Source organism: Echiichthys vipera (genome assembly GCF_963691815.1).
Source record: "Echiichthys vipera genome assembly, chromosome: X".
Lineage (NCBI taxonomy): Eukaryota > Metazoa > Chordata > Actinopteri > Perciformes > Trachinidae > Echiichthys > Echiichthys vipera.
Window position 1 is genome coordinate 22,361,907 of NC_139825.1, and position 23,404 is coordinate 22,385,310.

At 40.1% G+C, this 23,404-nt stretch overlaps 2 protein-coding genes across 6 annotated transcripts in view; one reads left to right on the plus strand and one right to left on the minus strand.

The window, feature by feature from the left end:
• The window catches only part of megf6b (multiple EGF-like-domains 6b), a 62,698-nt gene extending 55,570 nt beyond the window's left edge, over nt 1-7,128 (plus strand). The window contains exons 27-38 of the mRNA XM_083938352.1: nt 1,304-1,432; nt 1,582-1,710; nt 2,207-2,335; nt 2,489-2,620; nt 2,718-2,846; nt 2,938-3,066; nt 3,798-3,926; nt 4,080-4,208; nt 5,184-5,312; nt 5,413-5,541; nt 6,561-6,689; nt 6,985-7,128. Of these exons, the coding sequence (XP_083794478.1) occupies nt 1,304-1,432; nt 1,582-1,710; nt 2,207-2,335; nt 2,489-2,620; nt 2,718-2,846; nt 2,938-3,066; nt 3,798-3,926; nt 4,080-4,208; nt 5,184-5,312; nt 5,413-5,541; nt 6,561-6,689; nt 6,985-7,049 (1,487 nt within the window). The 3' untranslated portion in view covers nt 7,050-7,128. The remainder of the gene's footprint in view (nt 1-1,303; nt 1,433-1,581; nt 1,711-2,206; nt 2,336-2,488; nt 2,621-2,717; nt 2,847-2,937; nt 3,067-3,797; nt 3,927-4,079; nt 4,209-5,183; nt 5,313-5,412; nt 5,542-6,560; nt 6,690-6,984) is intronic.
• Nucleotides 7,129-10,211: 3,083 nt separating this feature from the next.
• The window catches only part of kcnab2a (potassium voltage-gated channel subfamily A regulatory beta subunit 2a), a gene marked incomplete at its 5' end in the record, with an annotated part of 100,234 nt that continues 87,041 nt past the window's right edge, over nt 10,212-23,404 (minus strand). For all 5 annotated transcript variants that reach the window (XM_083939503.1, XM_083939501.1, XM_083939502.1 and 2 more), the window contains 10 exons: nt 10,212-11,689; nt 13,026-13,114; nt 14,960-15,080; nt 16,690-16,784; nt 17,018-17,138; nt 17,582-17,667; nt 19,129-19,215; nt 19,478-19,521; nt 19,759-19,803; nt 20,327-20,371. In XM_083939503.1, coding sequence (XP_083795629.1) covers nt 11,600-11,689; nt 13,026-13,114; nt 14,960-15,080; nt 16,690-16,784; nt 17,018-17,138; nt 17,582-17,667; nt 19,129-19,215; nt 19,478-19,521; nt 19,759-19,803; nt 20,327-20,371 — 823 coding nt within the window. In that variant the 3' untranslated portion in view covers nt 10,212-11,599. The remainder of the gene's footprint in view (nt 11,690-13,025; nt 13,115-14,959; nt 15,081-16,689; nt 16,785-17,017; nt 17,139-17,581; nt 17,668-19,128; nt 19,216-19,477; nt 19,522-19,758; nt 19,804-20,326; nt 20,372-23,404) is intronic.

Genomic DNA, 23,404 nt, shown 5'->3' on the forward strand with positions numbered 1-23,404 from the left:
ATATTTTAACATTTTACAACTTCGGTCTTATTTTTGGTACTTCTGGCCGACATTTATAATAACATACTCAGATCTGGGAACACTGACATTGCTACAGCAAAGGCTAACGTAGCAAGAAACAGGAGATGATCACAGAGTTAGTAAACAGGCCACTTTTTTTATGTGGAGGTAAAACCAAAAGTGAACATCTGAAATGTCACCGTTTCAGCTGTGCTATCAAATAAAGGCAAACTAAAACTAAAGGCAAAATAAATAAATAAATATTTTCATCTAACCATGCACACCACATTCACACACCCATGCACAGCACCGGGAGCAATTCGGGCTTCAGTGTCTTGCCCAAGGACACTTCCACATGTGGACCGGGGGAGTTGGAGATCGAACCGCTGATTTTTCGAATATTTAAACTCTCACTCAGACATAATTTACAAATGTGAGTCTTTTACTAACCTAAACTCATTTGCATCCTAATTTTCATTACATGTCAATAGCTACATACAACAACCAATGACATCCTACTAGAAGTTCAACCAACAGACTGGCATCTTTAACTCATCATACTAGAATAAAACAGGACAAAGTGAGAAAACAAAAACACTCACTGATGTAAAAAAATGTATCGTTATGGAGGTTAATCTGATCATTTATGTTGATGTATCCTTCGGGTTTTTTTGGCCCAAGTCTACGAGCTCCAGCCTCGTCTCGCAAGGCCATAATGATGCTGGTTAGTCTGGACAGAAAAGCAGAAGAATAACATCACCTGAACCCTGAGGTAAACATTTAAAACAGAGGCCTGTGGTTGTTTTACTGTTCCCAGGAAATACATCAGTCTGAGTTCAGTCCGCTGTCTTAGCTCATTTGTTTTTGCCTACAGTCTGGTTATTCGCTGGCAGAGTTTGTTGCTGCACCACTGACGAGCTCTGCTCTGTAAAAGTCTCTGTCGACCCGGCGATGACATTCCAACTCGTTCTCCCTCTGAGCTCCACATCACACACTATCCTCCCTCTGTGCCTGTTACAACCTTTCACTGTCGAGCCGTGCCAGGCCCAGCCCCCTCCTCATGCTCAGGAAACCTCTAATCCTGTCGCTGGAATGTCTTTACCCTCTAAACTCTGTGGCTACTACCTCTGATTGCCAACTCCATACTTTGTCCAACTATAAATTACTGGAAAAAAAGAAAATCCGGCCTCAGCAGAAATATGACAAGGCAGGTTTCCCTGTCGTGTGTAGTTCACATTATGTCGTCTCTGCTTTCTTTCTCTTGTCTCACGTATGTGTTGCACGCTGATGTATGTTTACACAGAGTGCGCGGTGGGCCGGTTCGGGGCGGACTGCCAGCAGCAGTGTGAATGTGAGAACGGCGGCCAGTGTGACAGACAGACCGGTCGATGCAGCTGCGGCGCCGGCTGGATCGGAGAGCGCTGTGAAAAAGGTGAGCCAGTGAGTCTCTACTGAAGCAAAACTAATGAACCAACTGAAACTTTGACCTCATGGGAGTTGCTGCACAGTGGAAACTGTTGGACTGACAATACTGTGCATTTTTGTTAATTAGAACCTCTCATTTGCACCTTCTCCGCTCAGCATGTGTAGCAGGCCTGTTTGGTGCCGGATGTGAGGAGAGATGTCAGTGTGTGCACGGGGCTTCATGTCACCACGTCTCTGGAGAGTGTCAGTGTCCACCAGGGTGGAGAGGAAAACTCTGTGACAAAGGTACAAACCTTCTGTTGAAGACTCTGTGCTGCTCTTGCAACCCCTGCTGGATGGACTTTGTCCTGTTGTTTGGATCATGAACCTACGTGCAAGGAAGGGCTGCTCGATTATGGCCTTTCAGCATTGATTTATGGATTATTTTGGTCAATATTGAGACTGGTTGTTGAACATGATTACTGATTGACTTTGGAATCATCATGCATTTATTGCATTTATTGAACTGTTTGTTTAAAATATAATTAAACTGAAAAACTAATTTAAAAAAGAGAGATACATATATAAAACATACTCATTTAAATAAATAAGATACTAATCAAAATAAGTGAAACAGAATTTGGCAAAAATAATCATTTCATTTAAATTATCTTGTTTTCTAAGTCATTGGCCAAAATTGTAATTTAAAATAAAATTTGATTAATTGGCCAGTGGCTTATTACACTTACTGTATACTTCTACATACACAAAGCTATATTATTTCCACTTTGTTTCCTCTCAGCGTGTTTGCCGGGTATGTATGGAAAGGGTTGCATGCAGCTCTGCAGCTGTGCTCAGGGCACGTCCTGCCACCACGTCTCTGGAGACTGCGGCTGTCCTCCTGGATTCACAGGAAACGGCTGTGAACAGAGTGAGTGCTGCAGGACCAACTTCCGCTGCCAGTCCATTTAGAAAATGAAGACGCTCAGCTGGTTTTATGAACTCATTCTAGCATTAATAAAAACACATTAAATGACAAAAACATCTCTTACAAACTGTACATCTTATCCTCTCCCTCTATCAGCTTGTCTGTCAGGAACATTTGGACTGAACTGTAATCAGGTCTGTCAGTGCTCAGAGACAAACCAGCTCTGCCACCCGGTGTCTGGATTGTGCTACTGCGCTCCAGGTTTTCAAGGCCCAAAATGTGACCAAAGTATGTAAACTTTATATTCAAAACTTTTAGACTTAAATCACTAAAGTAAAAGCCTTTTAAAAGTGCTTATTCTCTGCTGTTTCAATGTCATTTTCAGTTTGTGGACAGGGTCGTTATGGTCCAAACTGTGAAAGCGAGTGCCAGTGTGAAAACGGAGGGAAGTGCATTCCTTCCACAGGAGCCTGTGAATGTCCAGCAGGAGTTATAGGAGCACGCTGCAACATCAGTGAGTCCATCAGAAACTGCGCCGGTGACACTGAATGGATCATTAATAAATGACAGTACGGGGGTTTTGATGCGTGTCCCGTGTGTGACAGCGTGTCCGGCCGGGCGTTATGGAGTCGACTGTACTCGGGTGGCACTGTGTGGAGACGGAGCAGAGAATGATCCAGTCACCGGTCGCTGTGAGTGCATTCCTGGAAGAAGAGGAGAGGACTGTGGACACGGTGAGTTCTCAGGACTGTTGATACGTTTTCATGTGCCATTTACTGCTGCTGCAGTGACATGCACCTGAATACTACTGGTTTGAATCCTCTCTTGTGAGCAGAGTGCATGTTGATTTTGTCTGCTGATTTTTTTCAAATTGAAAGATAATAACTCTTGTTCAATATTTGGAAAAGAAAGTAAACTCAAATCACCAAAATATATGACATCTTGAACAGAAGCTATTTGGGTTCATGTTGTGTAGGGCATGGTTTCTTGGGGCCAGATCATAGCTCTACCAGAACTTTAGAGATACTTCAGACATCATCAGTCATGTTTTTGCAGTTTAAAGAAAGCTTGGAACGTCACTGCTTCTGAAGCATAAGTGAAGCAGCCCTTGATGCACCGGTATCAAATGTAACTACTTGACGGCTAGCTCTGTTTTATCTGTGACCTCAGGACATCTGAGTTTGAACAACTTCAGATCCTTGACAAGAAGCCCTCTGATGGTTTTAGAGTCTAGTTTCTGTAAGTGTCTTCGAGACTCTGTGCTCACTGGGATGGATGATGAAGCTCTGTGCAAAAATGAAGTACAGCAAAAGACCTGACACCTGAAAATGGACTGAAGAGTTTGCAGTATTTTAAAGAAGAAAACCAACATGTTTACAACATTACAACATTATTATTGTGTTCTGTTTTGATAGTGAATCAGAATGCTTTCTGCACTTTAATTTGAGTGTGTTTTCCACCTCAGGCTGCCCTCCAGGCTGGTTTGGGGCGAACTGTCTCCAACGCTGTAACTGCAGTAACGGCGGTGTGTGTGACTCTGTGAGTGGCAACTGTACCTGCGGTCTGGGCTGGACTGGTTCACACTGCAGAGAAGGTGACGACACACATTTCTGCATCTCATGAAGCTTCTGCTCACGATCACATACATGATTTGCTGTAGCATTAATCTAAACCTACGTTGAATCACAAGGTTGATCCCCCCCCCCCCTTTTTTTTTAACTGTCATCCTGTCTCAATCGTCTCCCAGAATGTCCTATGGGCAGATTTGGTGCCAACTGCCAGATGAAATGTAACTGTCAAAATAACGGCACCTGTGACAGAGTGACAGGGACGTGTCAGTGCGGTCCAGGCTACTATGGACATCTGTGTGAACATGGTGAGAACAGACTAACTCACAAAGAGAGTCAGAAGTGTCCTAAAGGATTAATAAATCCCATTAAAGATTAAAAATAAGACATTTTGTCTTTGTAACAGAAACATGATGCATCTTACTCCTCTTTGCTCTTTCCTCGAAAACTATTATGAAAACATCTATTAAGCCACACCAATACACTGTGATCTTTCATTACAGTGAAAATGGCACTGTAGTTTATTTTGACTCAGTCCCATATTCACTGTCCTGCTGCTGGAAGGACTCACAAAATCACCAAAAGTGTATTAATCCACAGCTAAAAATAGTCCTCATCAAATGCATTAAATACTTCTGTTTGAGCAATGTTGGCTTAAATCAGCTTTAGGCTGAAACGTCTGTTCCCTCTGCTGCTGTGCATTATTTAAAGTATTATAAATGCATCCGTGAGTGCTTCATTCACCAGTCGTATGAGTTAGTTTAAAGACATTCAAGATGAACATTACAAATCGTGTCCTGTTTTGGGAAATTGTGTAATCCAATTTTTAAAAATTAAACATTTTTGTTTTTAAGATTCACATATTCAGTTGGAAGCAATAGGCTTGGGAATGTTTTTAATGTTTTTTTTATACAATGGGATTTGTTGATAATAAAAATATAGAATATTGACCAGAATTATCCTTTAAGGAATTAAATATTATATATTTTCATACACAAGAAGGCCAAAGAACAGTAATGATCTCCCACTGCGACTGTGGTATTTGTTTTTTTTCAAGACAAGTAACACAAAACAGAAATACAAACGTAAAAGTAAAGTAATTTACTTCTATCACTCTTTGATACCCATCCCTGTCTGAAACGTTCAAACAGAAAACTAAAGCTTCTGTTGTTGAGGTATCAAAGTTAAACTCTGGGGTTTATACTCATTTATGAATCCAGTGAGAACATTTTAACCCATAAAGGTCGACTTTAAATCTCGTGGCATGAATCCCTCGTCCTCAGCCTGTCCCCATGGTCTCCACGGCCCGCTGTGCCAGCTGCAGTGTGACTGTATGAATGGAGCCTCCTGTCACCCAGCATCGGGCCAGTGCGTCTGTCCTCCAGGGTACCACGGAGCACGCTGTCACAGAGGTCGGTCAAATGACTGCGGATTCACACAATACTGTGGCAGGGTAGCTGGCATTTCTTAGCCTTATTTATCCTCCTTTTTAAAATGTTTCTCCTCTCTCAGTGTGTGAGCAGGGTACCTACGGTCTCAGCTGTGCCAAGCTGTGTGACTGTGAGGACGACGCTCCGTGTGACCCTGCGACAGGGAGATGCCTCTGCTCCTCAGGGAGGACTGGACACAGATGTGACATCGGTAATCTTTTAGCCTTTTTCTCACTTTGAGCACAGGCTCAATCAAAATTAAAACATCTCTCCCCTGCACAGCATGATTAATTTAAGAGAGGACAAGATCTACAAGTTGCTTGTTAAGAGGGAAACATCTTGGTTCTCTAAATTGGGCACTTTATGCCCGAGAGGCTTGAACGAGGAACCATTTTTGTGAACACTACTAAATTATATCTGTTCTCAAAGATGTGGATTTATTTTGTTTTTTACTTAACAAAGACGGTTAAAGAACTGACTTTTTTTTGACATACTATAGTATGACTTTTTTTTTACGACCTACTATAATATGACTTTCTTTGACATACTATATTAGAGAGTAACCTTCCTTTGTTTTTTGTTGGAATCTGGATATTTGGGATCAATATGAAAACAGTTTTACAAATACAAATTTTAGAGAGGAAATATAAACTTGGCCTGAAAAAAAAAAATTCAGTCAGAAGATTTATTTTTTGCTTTAACCCCAGAGATCTGTGGAGGTAAACGTCTGATTGACTATGAAATCAGTAAGTTATCCATTAATGACTTAAAACCGGTTAAAGAACTGAATTTGTTTTGTGTTGAAAAAATGGAAATTTAACCTTTTCTAAAAGTTGTGTGTAATAGCATAGGTTTTATTGACTAATTGTATATTTCTTAATATATTGTGTAAAAACTATGATAGAAAGATGTATAAATGTATACATTTAGTATCTATAATCCATGAGTAACTAATTGACTGTGTATAAAGCCCTAAACGACCTCCATTAAGGCAATTTTGCTGCTACCAAATCTCAGTATTCTACACTTAAGAAAAAGTCTTGGTTTAGATCAGATTCCTTCCAAAAATCACACCAATTGATCGAATTAAATGAGAATAATTATGCAAAAAATTATCATTCCCTCCAACATCATGAATCATATCGTAATTGCAAAATCACTTAAAATAATCATGATTATGTTTTTCCCAATTGTTCAGCTCTAACTGTGTGAATTTGTATGTCGTGTCAGACTGCAGAGTGAATCGTTACGGACCAGACTGTGCAGAGACCTGCGAGTGTGACAACGGGTCGCAGTGCGACAGACGCAATGGCCGCTGTATCTGCCTGCACAGCTGGATCGGACTCTCCTGTAAAGAAGGTACAGTGATGACGCAACAATGTGACTGCCACTCATGCATCCCTGCTGTGATCTCACCTCATCATTACATCCACAGACTGCAGGTGACCACCAGCTCTGCTGACTCTGGAGTCACAGCAGAAGTGACATTTTAGCTGACTTTGTGATAAAATAGTAAATAACTAGTTTAAGTGCTGATAGCGTTCAGTTCCTGCAGAGGCTGCACTTTCTTTTTGGTGTCATCTTTGTTCTGATCAAGTATGAATGCATGTGTGTTTGCAGATGTGGACTCACAGCCTTTTGTGCGTTTCCTCAGGGGGACCTCCGCGCGTTACCTACGGCAGCAGCAGAGGAGACTCGCAGCACAACAACTCGTTATAGCAACTCTATCTAACTGGAAGAGTCCAACTCCAACTGGGACAGATCGGCCACGTTTTTCCAAAGTGACTCGAGTGAGTGAAAGCCTGTGACAGGAAGTCGTAGCAGGCAGCTGGAAGACGTTCATGGAAATAGACTCTCTGATGAGAATGGCAGTTACATGTTTGGACCTGAGCTGGATGATTGACTCTTTATTTTTTGTTCTGACAAAATGTCCTTTGAATCCTTTGCCTGTCCTGCAACGGCGGTACTTTGTGATTTTCTTGCAGTCAAAGTGGAACACAAACAAACTACAGTACATCCCCAGTGTGCAGCGTCAGGAGATTGTGGTTGCGTTTACTGCACTTTTTTCCGCATTTTGTTTAATATTTTGTCACCTTTTGCAGGTACTGTGTATAAAATAATCTCTAATTTTGTAAGGAAATTGCTCAATCTGATGCAACCTTCTGCCACTGAGGCAGTTTTTTAAACCATTTTTCATTACTTGCAGTACTATGAAGTTGTTTTTCAATCTATACATTATGAAGTACTAACCTCAGTCCAATGGTGCTATCATGCTTTACTGTACAGTGTAACAAGGACGTTATTGATCTTCAGACCTTTATATCACAGTAAAGCACATTCCTGTCTCCTAACTATCTCTTAATGGACCGCTGGGATTTTACAGTTCAGTATGAGATAGATAAGTTAAGATTACACATCCACTTCTTTAGGGTTAAGAGTCTAAATATTTTGTTGATTTTGTGTATAAATGGCTTCATATTTATATTTCTCACTGTTGTATACAATTGAATATAACACATCCACTGGATTAGAGCGACACATCTACAGTCCAATAAACAACCCAGAATGATATTCTACACACGAATGCCAATAAAGACAAGACGCATAAATGTTTGTTTACCATTCTTATTTTATCATTATTTAATTTTCATTGAAGATCGAAGCTGTACATCCTGTCTAAATTCAGATTCAAGCACAGTGCAGATAGCAATGCCTGCAAAAGAAAATTAAAAAAGAAAAGAGAAAAGGCAGAGGTGATCATCACAACCGGATATACCGTATATACAAAGGTCAAAGTATGTACAGGAGATACCAGGCTCTCACTACGTCATCTTCAGAGTGAATTCAGTCCACCAGAGCATTCACTTCAGAGCATTTCTCATCACACAACACAAAGAAATTGCTTCTTTTTGTCTTAAATCCGACACAATACGGAAAATGCAGCATGATGAAAAAAATAAAAAGTTTTCTTTTGATTCTCTTTACTGCATCAAAGGCTAAAACATAAAAATATATTCTCTGTATAACCTAGAACCTTCTGTAAAATAAGCTATCCATCTGTGGGTCTGGTTTCATTTCTCAACTAGTCATTAAAATGTTAGAACAGCAAATATAAAGAAACTAGGACCTCTTAAAGCATGAATCTCTCGTACACAGGCGAGGGCACCAGGTAGACTACACATCAGCCTTAAAAATGTTGAGTTATTTCTACAATGCGCAGAAACCTTTTAACACCACAAGATCTTTGTCAGGCGGGTCAGCACAGTGTGAAATTACACTGATGGTCAAACAAAATACACAGCGATACCATTAAAGGGCATGTTTGACATTTTGGGAAATGGAATTATTTGCCTTCTTTGCTGAGAGTTAGATGAAGAGATTGATGACAGACGTCTGTGTATTAGCATAAAGACAAGATATGACATTTCTTCCCTCTTCCACAAAAATCAACATGTAAGTGGGTTTTTAACAGGAACACCTGCTAAAAAAGAGATGCCTTTCAGTATTTTTTTGTCACGTTTAACGTTATAAACGGTAGAAAGCGGCACAGAGGCCAGGGAAAATGCTACGATAGTTACTTTTTCAGATCATTGTGCCTACTAATTTTAAATGATGTTCGAGCACTGCATGGCTGAGGAGAGTAAGCAGAAGCTACTGATCGAGGTGACAAGCAGCAAAGCAACTCGCCAAAAAGCAAAAACTTGCATGTTCGCTTCCGATCGAAGCTGGAGGCGATATATAACTGCAACTACTGCAGAGACATTTGTGCAAAGAGAATGCCGATTGTAACCTTTCCCACTAAAGACAAAAGTCAGATGTTTTTTTATCGAGTGGTAAAGACACAAAGATTAGAACCACACACGTACCACTGTGGGAGTCTAACATAAAACTCCAGGGACCGGAGATCTCTGTCGAGGAGTGACAATGTGGTCAGACTCGCAGTGTTTGTGTCCAATCTTAATGCTAATATAGACTGCTTATATTTAGTAGACTTTTCTCTGAAAAAAAAGCAAAAAACATAGTTCCCAAAATGTCGAACTTTAAGTCTCAAACATCCTCCCTGCTCCTTGCAGATAAAGATATTAAGACACAGGAACTCCACAGACTAAATTAACTAAATGTTCTTTTTTGTTTCTCTTCTCCTGAAAAAACACTCAGACACAGCAAAGTCAAATGTATACAGGGATCAACTAATACAACAGGCTAAAGCAAGGGATCCCCCCCTCCCCATGCACACACAAACAGGATGAACAGCAGCGACATGAAATCACTTTGCTGCTGTTAAAGAATCACAGAGGAGTAACAAAGCAGATCTCAACCGCACAGAAACGCTCACTTTGATTATCCCCTGCACTTTAAAGTCTCATTCACGTCACCATTCACACTAATATGATGATTTTCTTAATGTGTACCTGTTTATTATCTGCTAAGAATCAATAGTTTATCAGTGGTTAGTAAAGATCTGTTACCTACACTTGTTAGTAAGCGGAGTAGCATCACCTTGCTTGTCCCGTAGGTACTGTAGGCTCGGTGAAGAGGGTCCATGCTTTGAGGATGTATCACATGCTATCCACTTGTGCTTTAATCACAGTAAGAGAGCACCCAAGGGAGAAAGAATGATATAGGGCGGCGTCAAATTCTGCAGTAATATTTCTGATACGTCTCAGGTTGTATGTCGCCTGAAACAAACCTTACACATCCTAAAGCAAGTAGCTGTACTTGTGCATTCTGTATATGAAGGACTTATTTGTTAACTAGTACTGTATAACATCATGGGCAAGTAAAGATATATATATACATATATATATATATATATATATATATATATATATATATATATGTATATATATATATATATACACCATAGAAAGATAACAAGCTGGACAGCACATGCGCCAAGATGAGTCCTATAATTTTGCAGGAAGTGAGGGTGAAAAGCTAGTCAAAGATAGATAAAGAAGAAGAAGATCTTTGGCTCAAGCCACGCTAAATAAATACAACCCCCTGACTATGAGCATGCCAACACACGACTAAAACCACCCGCTCTGTTCCCTGAGCTGCTGCCACCTACTGATAACCACTTCCTAATGCCACTTCCACCAGTCAGCGTTCCAGTATTTACTGAGGACATGAGACCAGTCGGCCAAAAGGGGCAGCCGTCAAGCTGCTCGTCTATGTCCGAAGCCCACAGTCTGATGCAACTGTAAATAAGGCAAAGTACTTGAACAAAATTTGATCAAGGGGGAGTTTCCATGAGATGTGGAGCCAGCACTGATATGTCCACTTCCTGCACAGTAAATCCTCAGAGCAGAGGCTGGGTGACACAGTGAAGTACGACACTGCACTTGATTTAACGCGACTGCAGTTCCTACTGTCAGGGATTAATAAATAGCTAATCTCTTCAGTGACAGACGAGATACCCTGACCCCATCAGCCTACACTCATTCCCCCTCCTCATCCTGGCTGCCGTGCTTAGGAAGCAGGAGTCAGAACATCAGGCTGGACAAACGTACTGCCAGTGAAGACATAAAGGGAGGATGAGGAGGAGAGGGAATTATCAGGAGGAGATATGATTCTATAGTGCAACGACTGTAAGATAAAACTATTTTTAATACCTATCCTCTCCACTCCTTAGAAATACCTTCTACTGACAATACTAAAGTGCTGATTGTTAAAGCCCACGAGAAGGCTCATACACTGAAAATGTCAACAACACAAACAAAGGTTCATCAGAGAAACCTTGACAGACTCGTACAGTACACAGGTGTTTGTAAACAGAACGCCCAAGGAACAAATGCATGGTTATGGTACATGTGCAACAGAGTAGTTCTCCTATATTCATACAGTATGAACTTAATCTTCCTTTTAGTTGCATTCAGTTTTAGAAAAAAAAAGCAAAAAAATGTAATAAATAAAAAGAGAAATCTGACTGCCAAGCAAGCGTGTGCTTATTTTTTTTTTTTTTAAGTATTTTTCTCTACGTTTTTTAAATACGTTCAGCTGAATTGAATGTATAACTGATTTAAGTATGAGCGCATATTCCTAACCTCTCTTCCCTTTCTTTCCTGTGGAGGTGACTGTATTTTTTCCCCCTTTCCTTAACTTATCCCTGTAACTCTGAATGAGGTGCCCTGGGTGGCCTTGGTGTGGCCAGACTCATGCGCCAGGGTCTCACTCAGTAAAAGCTCAAGCAAACAGAGGATCAGGCAAAGGTGGGGCGCTGTGGCTGCAGCCCGGGTGCAGCCCTGCCGGACGAGGCTGCACTGCGTTTAGGAACGGTAGTCCTTTTTACTGTACGGCTTGTTCCCCAGGATACTGTCCACCTCGTGTGTGATGGACGATGACAACTTTGGAAGAACCTGCGAAGAGAGAGAGAGAGAGAGAGACAGAAACGGTGAATATTTTGTCCTCAATGGCCACTCACTTTGAGTGGCCATTGTTTAACAGATTGGGATTTGAGTTTTTTCAAGTTGTCACCAAAATTGTGCCGTCCAGTCTGCAACTTCCAGCTCGTAACCTCAAATACAGCAACCAAAGACACTGACAGTTTTATAGCTGATCAGCAGCTTATTTCATCTGTAAAAAATTCTTTAAAATACACTAACTTGATACTTGAGTATGACTTTTGTACGTTGGTTAACTCACATCCAGCTGATTGGTTAGTGTAAGTTATTACACTGTAATTGAATGAAGTATTCAGTTGATTACTACAGTAAAAGTACAAAAAATGCTCGAAGGGAAATTTAACTCAAGTATTAGCTACACAAATTATATTACTTAAATTGTATATTCAAATTTATATCTTAACTTGCATTATTTTTTTTGCCTTTGTTTTACAGCAGAATGCTCCCTTTCAGTATTATATAATTATTTCCATTTTATTTCCTTTACACAATCCAGAAAACTGTTTAAAATAGACAAACCGTTTAGTTTCACCATGATGTAATCAAATGAAAAGTGCTCTCATGTTGAAAATAAAAAATATTTGTTCTCTTCCCCCAGTGTAGAAAAAAAATATTTCAGGGTCTGTAATGTAAAATTCCCAGTAAAAGGGAAACTGCAAAGCCTTCGGGAAATGTGAGCATGGCATTTCAAAACTGAAATATCAGATGTGCTCAGGGAGAGGAGACATAGCACGCGCACACACACACACACACACACACACACACACACACACACACACACACACACACACACACACACACACACACACACACACACACACACACACACACACACACACACACACACACACACACACACACACACACACACACACACACACACACACACACACACACACACACACACACACACACACACACAGAATATGACTATGAGTAAGAATGCCCTTTACTACAGGCCAGACATAATGTGAGGAGAGGACATAACCCCCACCGGTTTGAAAACCCCATTAAAAGAGCGCATCTTATCAGGAGAGGAAGAAGTGGCCGTAAACTCGTCTCCAATCACCCTGGCAAATGATACTTTGCTGACCTTATTAACTCGGTACAGTAAAGCACCCGAGCGTGCAGCAGCAAACTGCCCAAGAGGCTGTACCCAGGAGAGGAAGCTGCTGTTACAGACTGTATGGCGCCAATACGGGCCTGATGAAACAGGCCAGGTCACGTTTTCAGAAGTTATGCCACTGATGTGCTCTACAAAACAACAAACATATTCATCTTGTGGCCTCACCTGTATCGCTCCTATGTTCTCCATCAGCTGGTCGGTGTTGGATGCCCCTAGAAGGACAGAGCTCACCCCCTCGTTTCGTAGGCACCACGCTGCAGGAGACCAGTAAATGACAATGATACCCCAAACATGACTTTGGACACACACACACACACACACACACAAGCACATTTAGACAACAACACGCACCAGTGTGACAAAACATGGACGCTACTGCGACATTTCCTGTACACAAAATTAATTTTAAAAATGGAAAAGTCTCTGCACTCATCACACCAACAGTCAAACAATGGAGTAAGAAGTATACAGACCCTTTACATATCAATATAAAAAAACTCCATTAAAAGCAAAACGTAAAAGTACAATTGATTTCATCAGTATTAACTTCATCTACTTATGTTTCAGCTGCTTTAAACGTTATAGATGGTGATATTGGCCTTCTGTAAGAAATCTCTTAGTTTTGGAAAACAAAACTACTTTGAAAGGAAGAAAACATAGTTGTTTGGGTTAAATTAAACCCTTTCTGGCAGAAATCCCTCAAGGCTTGCTTCTCTTGTGTCTGTTTATGTCACTGCGTGGAACTCACTGGAGTGTTTTTTATGCCGCTAACGTGGTACTTTCCGTGGCAGCTGCCGGCCATGCCTGAATTATAGCATCAACCGAATTTTAAAATGAGGATCCCATACATAATCAGCCGTGGCTGAATCCTGATCTGCTTAATGAGGCCAGTATCTATTCCGATACCAATCTGGCACATCAGAAACATCCCTCTGTGACTCAACTGTAGTGGAGTAACAGTAGACGCACAAAGTAGAATTCAACGTATATACGACAAAAGTACAAGAATCTCTCTTCTAATACTTCACTCTAATATTATGCAAGAAACACAGTTTTTTGTAAGAAAACTGACACAAAAAAAATCATGTTGTTTTTTGTTGTGCTATAATAATAGCGATCTGCAGTATGCAATCCAGCTGTATGCATGTAATCTGAGAGGGAGAAATTAAATGTAATAATAGTGGGATTATAATTCTACAGAAATTCTCGCCAACATAAAAACGTGGCAAATAATGACATCAGTTGAAGGTTTCTCTGGAAGGAATTGTAACCTCTCCTTCAGGCCACTGAGATACCCAAAACTTGGATTAACTGTATTTGCACAACACCTGAATGCAGCACCTGCCCCAGCAGCACCAGGCCTTAGCACCCAGCTAGAGGCAGGAGGAAGTCCATCATTGTTATATAGTTTTTATTCAATACTGGAGTGCCACAGTGATGTAGAGGACTACATGATGGACATTAATCTTCTGTGCTGCCTTCAGGAGTGCTGGAAGGATTTATGGTAATTGGGAGGGATGAAGGTGTCCACTAATGGGCTGCGAAACCTAATCTATGACACCACATTACTGCGAGGGTGATCTGCTCTGAGACAGGAGAGGTAGTCCCAGATTTACTCGCCTGCGTTGCAAAACGTCTGACGCTTTAACAGCCCTCACAGGGGCGTACGTCTTTGGGTTTGCACATTCTCACTTTACTGCACGGCAGTTGATCAATATCGGTCGCTGGATTTATGCCCGGGACGCTATTTTAATGCTGACACTGGAACTGTTCAATACATGTTAACACCACAGACCTGCATATACAAATATATACTGTAAACATGTTGGCATCCCTTATGTTGATATTTGTATTTCTGTGTTAATGTCTTTAAGGGATAGATCCGTGTTTAAAAAGAGATGTTGTATAATCTATTAATGCCATAAAAGAAAGATTATAGACGACTACAGTATTTACAGCACATGCACAAACGTGACAACACAACACACCAACAGTCAAACCAGACAGCTGTCAGAGCGATTGTTGACCTCGGTGTGTCCGAGGCAGAGGGACGGACAGACAGACAGAAAGAGAGAGAGCGGCAGAGTGTATCTGCGTACCGATGGCGAGTTGGGGCAGAGTGCAGCCCAGCCGCTCCGCGATTGCCTGCAGCTCTTTCAACTTCGCCTGCTGACGCCGGCCCTCCTCGCTCAAGATCTTGTCCTTCAACCACTGGTAACCCTGTTGAAAACACAGCACACCTGCTCAAAAACACAGCCCTGCTCACACACCGCTGCGCCGCAGCTCCTGTGTCACCAGGGCCTGTTTTTAAACACGTGACTCTGTCTCCTGCTGCCTAATACATCAGCCAGGGAAACATAGCTAGAGCTACACTTACTTTATATCAACATATTACAAAGTTAAAAACATTAGAGGAAGAAAATTCTCTTTAAACTGACTATAAATTATGTCTGTTGTGTGTTTGAGGCCAAACAGTAATATTCATATAGTCTCAAGGATCAGGAGTTATACCATAATACTATTTTTAACAAATTAGAAACCAGTAAGAATAATCAAAAAGCGATAAAACCACAAACATCCACAGGCAACACTGAACCAAACAGGAAGCAGCACATTCCATACAAATCACCAAAAGTACTGCACAACACCAACATGGAGAGCTGCTGCTTTCACCTCAAACCACAGATACAAAACATGCCACTCCACTACAAGGACACAGCACTGCATCAAGTCAGGTGTTAGCTTCTGTGTTGAAGTCTTCCAGGACTATTGTTCAAATCTCTGGATCTTTAAATTCACTAGAGATGTTCAGATACCATTCTTTCCTTACCGATTCCGATACCCGAACATACATCCAATACCAGTGCATTAATAACAAAAGTCTATTATTATTATTATTATTATTATTATGTTAACATCTGTATATTACTAACCATGTATGGATGTGATATGATTGTGTTCATTGTTGCATGAACTTAAGCGTAAAACATGATTAATTACATGCAGAGAATGAATGCCATAAGACTTTTTTATTATCTAGTCTACAGTCAGTCATAACTGAAAAAGAACACAGATAAACTACTTCATAGTGTAATCGGTTTACATACTCTGGAAAAAAGTTGATTCTGATTCTGTGTATAGATATTGCATGCACTCTCGGATACAGATACAAGCATATTATGCAGTATTGGAGGCATTTCCGATACTTGTATCAGAACAACTCTAAAATTCACGTTTTCCATTACAAAAAGTTATTCTGTCACTTTAATGTGAAATATTCCCTCGGTTTCAAAGTGTTCACTGAATTAAATTTTTAAAAACTCTTCACCTTCTCATTAATGTTCAGTTATTAACACTGTTCTTTTCCCTTATGCTTAGAGGAAAGTCTTACCAAAAATATTTTCTGGAATAACATACTGAATTGCTTCATTATTATTATTATTATTATTATTATTATAATAACCGATTAAAAAGGGTGGTATCCATAGTGTCAAATTTAAATAAATATGTACAAGTGCTATGCTGCTTTTTTTCTGTGTGTATCACATGTATGTTATGTGCTCATGTCCGTGCACTCAATGCGTTAAGCTGACACCAGCTGGCAAATGGTATCTGACAGCCTCGCTCAGGAAGGGGTGCTCAGTGCATGGCGTCAACCATGGCACTGACAACACAGATATGCAAGGAGTGCACAGATTAACTGAACCTGAAAGACACTACAAACAAACAAACAAACTAACCAGCAACCAATAGGGAGACAGAACGGTGACACCAGCACAAATGATCATCGCGGGATAAAAAAAGAAAACAGCGAGCCAGGTTTGTCTACCTTCAGAGAGGCTCGAGAGTAGGGAGGCACCCTGCCGTCGTATTTCCCTGAGATGATCCCACAGGCCAGCGGTGACCACGTCATGGCCCCGACACCTGAGAGAAAAGACATGTGATCATCATGACACCAACATTTTCTCATAAAGATTTAGTCCTTATTTTGTCTTTGTAAAACAAAATACGAGTTCCTTGCTGAGTTGAACTCTTCAATCTCTGAAATACTTAGCATTGTTTTTTCCAGTCCAATATATTGCAGTCACCTAACTTCTGTAGCCCTGCTGTACATTAAAGATGTCCTCAACAAAAGCAATGAGCCCATCCCTGCTCACCTATCTTATGGAAGAGCTCAGGCAGCTGCACCTCCACCTTCTCTCTCTGGAACATGTGGTACTCAGCTTGCTCACAGATGGGAGGAATCTGGTTGAATTGTCGTGCCACAGAATACGCTTCCTACAGGAAAACAAAAATCAGGCTCATAGACAGTAGACTACTACACATACGGTACAAAGAACATCAATAGACAACCAGAGCGGAAACAGGAACAGCAAGGTCAGAAATATATTCAAGTCTTTGTGATGAAAAAAAAAACTCCTTCTACGAGCAAAAATCATAATCACGATTATCTTGGTCAATATTGAGATCAAGATTATTTAACAGTCACTCACTGAATCTGGAAACATCATGTGTTTATAAAACTTAAAAAAAAAAAAAAAATCAAAAAAGTAAAGAAAAATTAGAAATAAAATAATAATATACAATACGTTAATAGATATACATTTAAATAAATAAAAATAAATTACATTAAAATTAATAAGATCAAATATGTTGGAGCGTAAACTTCTAAACAAATCGTAATAAATAAAAAATAAAAATTTGATCAAGCCCCATCTCACCATTATCTCCATCGGACTCCAGCGGGATGTTCCCCAGTACATGGCCATGCCTTGGTTTATCACGTGGGTCATTGCTCGAACCGTTTCTGCAAGAAAAAATACACAAAAATGTTAAAATCACCAAACATCGATGCTGGAGTCAAATGTGTTTAGAGAATAGTGTTTTTCATTCTCTATAAAGCACACACTGTCCTAAGAGCTTACTGTATGTGTATCTGAGCTGTTCTGTGTTGTTATATGTATTTGTTATAATTTACAGCCCAAATGGACTGTGTCGTTCAGGACAGACGTGGGAAAGCCGATTATGTTAATCAGAATGGTGAGAGATTCATTCATCTACTCATAACAAGGCACACTTGGATGACATTAAAGTAAAAAAAATCCACAAGAAATGTTTTTGATCTGCTACATGCTACAACAAGATGAGCCCAGTGGAACAAATAAGAAATGATATTTGCAGCACTTAGTTGTCATACGTCTTCACAGGGTTGTTAAACTGAAATACGCCAGGGATTCGTTTTTTCCATTAATGCACTGACTGAATGAATACAGATTCATCTCATGTAATTCTGTCAAGACATCACTATTTTTTAATATGTAAATCAATCAGATAGGAATTTCATTTTACTTCATCATCTGACCCTGTGTGACGGTGAATGAAATCACCCAACTTTAATTTCCGTCCTTTCATTGGTCAGCTATATCATGGTAAAAATACCAAGCCTGTTTGATAACGATCAATGTTTCCCAGACAAGATCAGGAACACCAGAGCACAATAAAAAAGGGAGTGTGTCGACCCTCAATAATCTATTCACCTTGCTGACGTGTTGTTTCTGAGCGGTCTCTCTGACATACACATCTGCCCTCCTATCATCGTGCTTAGCTTAAAAAGAGTTTCTCTGTAAACTGACAGAACACCAGTTCACCACCTCTTCACCCCTCTACATTGACCTCTGGCTACTGCCGAAATTAAACACACCAGATGCTCTAAATAATGTGGTTTTTTTTAAAAAGGCTCAAAGCTGTCAATGTGAAGTGCGTGCAATCTTTAAAGGGCAGATGAGCAAAAGAATTGCCTCGACTTTTGCATCAAACAACACCAGCTACCTCTGACTAATAAGACACTAAAGCGAAGCGCCCCACTGAAGGCAGGAAGATGACCTCTGATTGAACTGTGTAACGCAAAAGGAGAACTCTGACACAGAGAGCAGATGCATACTGTGGGACCAGCTGAGCCCACACACAGTTGAGTTAGCGCTCTGCCATTTAAAGGTCTCCAGCATCAGGATCTATCCTCATTCTGGATGTGGAGGTGGAAAAACCAGGACAACATGCAGCATTTAAAAATAGATAATTCACTTACAAGAGGTTTATATATGTGAGTCTTTGCGTTGCAGTAGTCATAGAGACAGAGAAGAAGTGCTTTTATCAAAAATGTGCAATATGACAAAGCATACAGAAACCATGGTGAAGTGTGTGAGAAGTAGGGAAACAGATGATAATTCAAAAGCAATAAAGGATAAAGTAGAGGCAATAGAAGAATTACCCTCCATAGGTGTATTAGGGTCCGGTCTGTTCGCAAAAACCACATCCACATAGTCTAACTGCAGTCTTTCTAGAGAGGCTTTTAAACCTAGAAACACAAAACAAAGTTAGTACAGTTATAGTGAAGCTCTGTTATTATGTTTTTCATAAAGATTCAATCTATACACTGCTTAAAAAAAATAAAGTAGAGGATTCTCAGACTATTTTTTGTACCCAAAAGTTTTGTTGGCAACCCAAAGAGTGAGTCAATTATTAGAAAAGCCTTGAGCCAAAACTAAAATCTAATTAGGAAGTATTTTGTTGTTGCAGTGTCAGCATTTAATCCAATAACCTGCGGCGCTGCTACTTACCTTCTATGATGTGTTTTCGAGATAAACCTCTTTCAGTCTCCGCTCTACAAAAACACACAAAAAATAGACTTTACATCAGTAACAATTGCTTGAAATATGACTGGACTGGCCCCCTGCATGGGGATGTAATATTATACATCTAATAAATGTTTCATTGAAAGTACCTGACAACAGATCAGTCTGGATGACACATGATCCGATTACCAGGAGCATCAAACACAAAAATTATACAGTAGGATCGTTTCTCATTTGATTCAACGAAGCAGACAGATGAAACTTACTTTCCACCCCAGAAGATCTTTGTTGTTATCACCAGACTTGAACGTCTGAAAATGAAAAATGAAAGCACATCTGCTACACAATCTGCCAAACCGGAGAATTATATAAAAAATAAAAAAGCCCTATGTATGGTGATATCTAAGGTCTACAAAAACATGATAACTCATATCATATGTATTAGGATGGAGATCTCGGACACCTTTGGGTAATCATGTATTATTCTTTCATTGTCACATGCAAACACATCCCACAATAAGTGTGACTGTGCCAGAACTTAACTGGTGCCAATGAATGAGTGTCTGTAGGCATATAACCTGAAATCCCAATCCAGGGCCAGCAAGGACAAGGCACAAGAAGTTCATCCATTATTCAGCATCTTTGAGGAGGGACATAGGAGTGTGGACACGGCTGCCTGCATTAATCTTTCATCTCCCTACCTTACTGTTCCAGTTCACAACGCACAGTCTCCCAATATGTGCATGGAGGGATGTGATACGAGATATGGGAGGCTGGCTGGGACGGAAATGAAAAATAAATAAAAGCAAAACTCAATTAAAGTGTGCTGTATACCTCCATCCTTTCTTTTTTATGATGTTTCCGAGCACCACCTCAGCCCTGCGAAGCAAACGGAGAGAAGAGCGAATGAAGATAGTTTTAAAATGACAAGAGCGTTTACACCTGACTGTCTGAGGAATGATGTAAAGAAACCAGTCATAGTATGCACACAATCTGCATAAAGGAGCGTTCACTGGGAAGAGCACCTGTTTAGTCTGTGTGTGTGTGTGTGTGTATTAGCTGCCAGGTTAGAGTCAACGGCGCCTGGGACCAGCTGTGCTGTGGAGCCACCACTATATCACTCATTAGCAGCCACAGGGGTGCTAATGAGTGACGTTATGGTCAACGTGGGGCTCATTAGGGCTGGGCTGAAACCTGAGTAGGTTACCTCTCCAGTCCTCTTACTCTGACAAATAATGAGACACATCCTTGGTACTTCACATTATAAGTATTTGGACGCCCCTTAGAGGTTAAAAAAAAAATACAACTACTTAAATTTGTTTTGGATTCATCATGGGTGCACTGATAAATAAAATTGAGTTGCTCTAATCGATTAAATAAATGATGTTTTGTTGCCAAGTGTCAGAAGTGTTGCTACATGCTAAAAGGATCATAATTTATCTCACCTATCACAGCACATTAGTGGCGGCGGTGTCTCTGTATCGAATAGTGAGACAGTCTGACTTATTGGTTGTGGTAATCAGATGGTGGTGTATCGGTCAGCTGAACTAGAAATACAGATGGTTTATACCAGACTGAGGGACAACCATGCCTGTACAGATGCCAGTGACTGGGATTGCAAGGTGAAAAAATGTTCTAAACTAAACTTTTACAGGAATTTGTTAAGCGAAGCTGCCAAATGTTGCATAGTTTCAGCTTCTTCAGTGTGAGGAACTTCTGCCTTCTTTGTATTTTGTAATAGTAAACTGAATATATATTGGTTTTGGCCTGTTGTTTGGACATTTAAAGATATCAAATTGAACTATGGGAAATTGTGACACGCATTTTACATAATTCTGACATTTTAAAGACTAAACAATAGATTGAGAAAATTATTTGCACATTTATCAATAATGAAAGGAGTTGTTACTTGTAGCCCTAGTCTGATTAGTGGGCAAGTTTGCCTGGAAGTAAATCACCTGACAGTTAGCTAATAATTTATGTTTACATACAGGTGGACTGAAATGAAACTCAGGTTTAGTTTAAAATCTTTTAAATTTTCCGAAATTCTACAATAGAGGTGGTGAGTGCAAACTTAGCGTGACCCATCCATCTCCATTTTCCACTTATTTGATATTAATGCAAAAAGCTTTAACTGTGAAACAATTTGTAATTTGTCTTATTTTAGTAATAAATCTTTACCCTCATCTCCCTCCAACTTTACCTTATATAATTGTATTTGTCTTCTCCCTGACAGGACGAGCTATTTAAGGTTTAACTACATGATGTTTTCTGTGATTCTTGCTGTGTCATGCTGCATACTGATACCAGACAGACGATCTTATTGGTGCTGTTAAGTCGATTTCGGCCAAACTGACTGGCCTTGTATATGTATATAGTACTACATGTGTATGAGTCAGTGCCAACACTTTGCACTGATGTATAGATGCTTGTAAAGGTTAAGTAGGTCAGTATGACAATGCAAGGAACTCAAACATACATATTAATAACATTGCTCTTATTTATCCAGTGGAAGTTTTATTATTTATTTTGTTCCTTTCTTTTAGGCCACTTATTAAAAAAGGAAAATAAAATATTAATACTGGTATGTTCTGCTGATCCAACAAGCAGTAAGAGTACAGTAGGTACTGAACTGCCCATTTTAGACCCTGCCAGCTGGACCCACACCTTTTTAAACAACGAGCACTCCTGCTTTCCCCTGAGAGCAATAATGTGTGCATAATAGTGAGTGTACGTATAAGTCTCAAATGAACACCTACCTGGCAAACACCCACACCGCACTCTGTGTTGCCCTTCTGAAATGTGTGAGCAGGTTGACTTTCTTCATCCATCAATTAATTAGATCTTTATTCCAGCACCCAGTCAATGTTATGACTTAGGGCAGAAGCTGATGACATAATGCTACATTATTCATGCATTTACAATATTTTATTACTTTCAGATTCCTCAGTAATTATCCTTCCAATTTGTCACTGGTTTCACACAATATCCTGCAATTACTATGGATCTAGAGCAAAATGTCTCAGCCTGAAACAAAATGAAGAAGGAAATTCTGCTCTGACAATTATTTGTATGCTGTTAAATGCTTTGACGCCATATGCTTTTACCGATAACAGCAGCTTCACGGGATAAGCAGAGCATTTATAGTTGTGCAATTACACTTTTTTATTTATATTAATTTATATTTCTGAGAAGCACTAGTCTGCGTATTGGGATTGATACGCTGTTTAAGAATCTCAATCAATATCTAAATATCTGTATGTGCTGAATGTTTGTTTTATGACAGCTTCTGTTTTGTATGGCTAACCCAGAACTAACATGCCAAACAAACAACCCACTGCCATGTGTTGTGCATGAGCAGAACGAGTGTGAGCACAGCTTACAAACCTTGTTTATCAGTCCATGCTGGCAACACAAAATCAATATAACAGCTGACTGTATAGCCACCAGCTCTCTAAGTCTGACTGATGAAGGAATCGCAGTAAGCCAGAACCAGGACTTCACATGAAAGCTTTTTTTCCTCATTCTGATGTGCAAAGTAAGATTTGTTCTGCTCTTGTGTATGTGTGTAATATAAGCTCCTCTATGCTGCTTTGCAGTGGAAGCTGTCAGGATTAACACCTGTGCAACACATACTGAGCTATGTGACATGCTGTCACAAACATTTGCACGTGTCTGACAGATTTGTCTATTCTGTCAAACTGTGGTCTGTTTTATGGAAGCGGGAAGAGCAGTGTCAGAGTTGGTCATACTTCTGTGTCAAAAATCAACTTTTCCAGCACCCCCGTCTTAAAAACAACAAGGCAAACCGATTGTGGAAAGCCCCCGAGAACAATGAAGCATGTAGTGATGACATTTAGCAGACAGCAGCTCTTGAGCTGTGAGTAAAAGCAGAGACCTGCTGAATGTTTT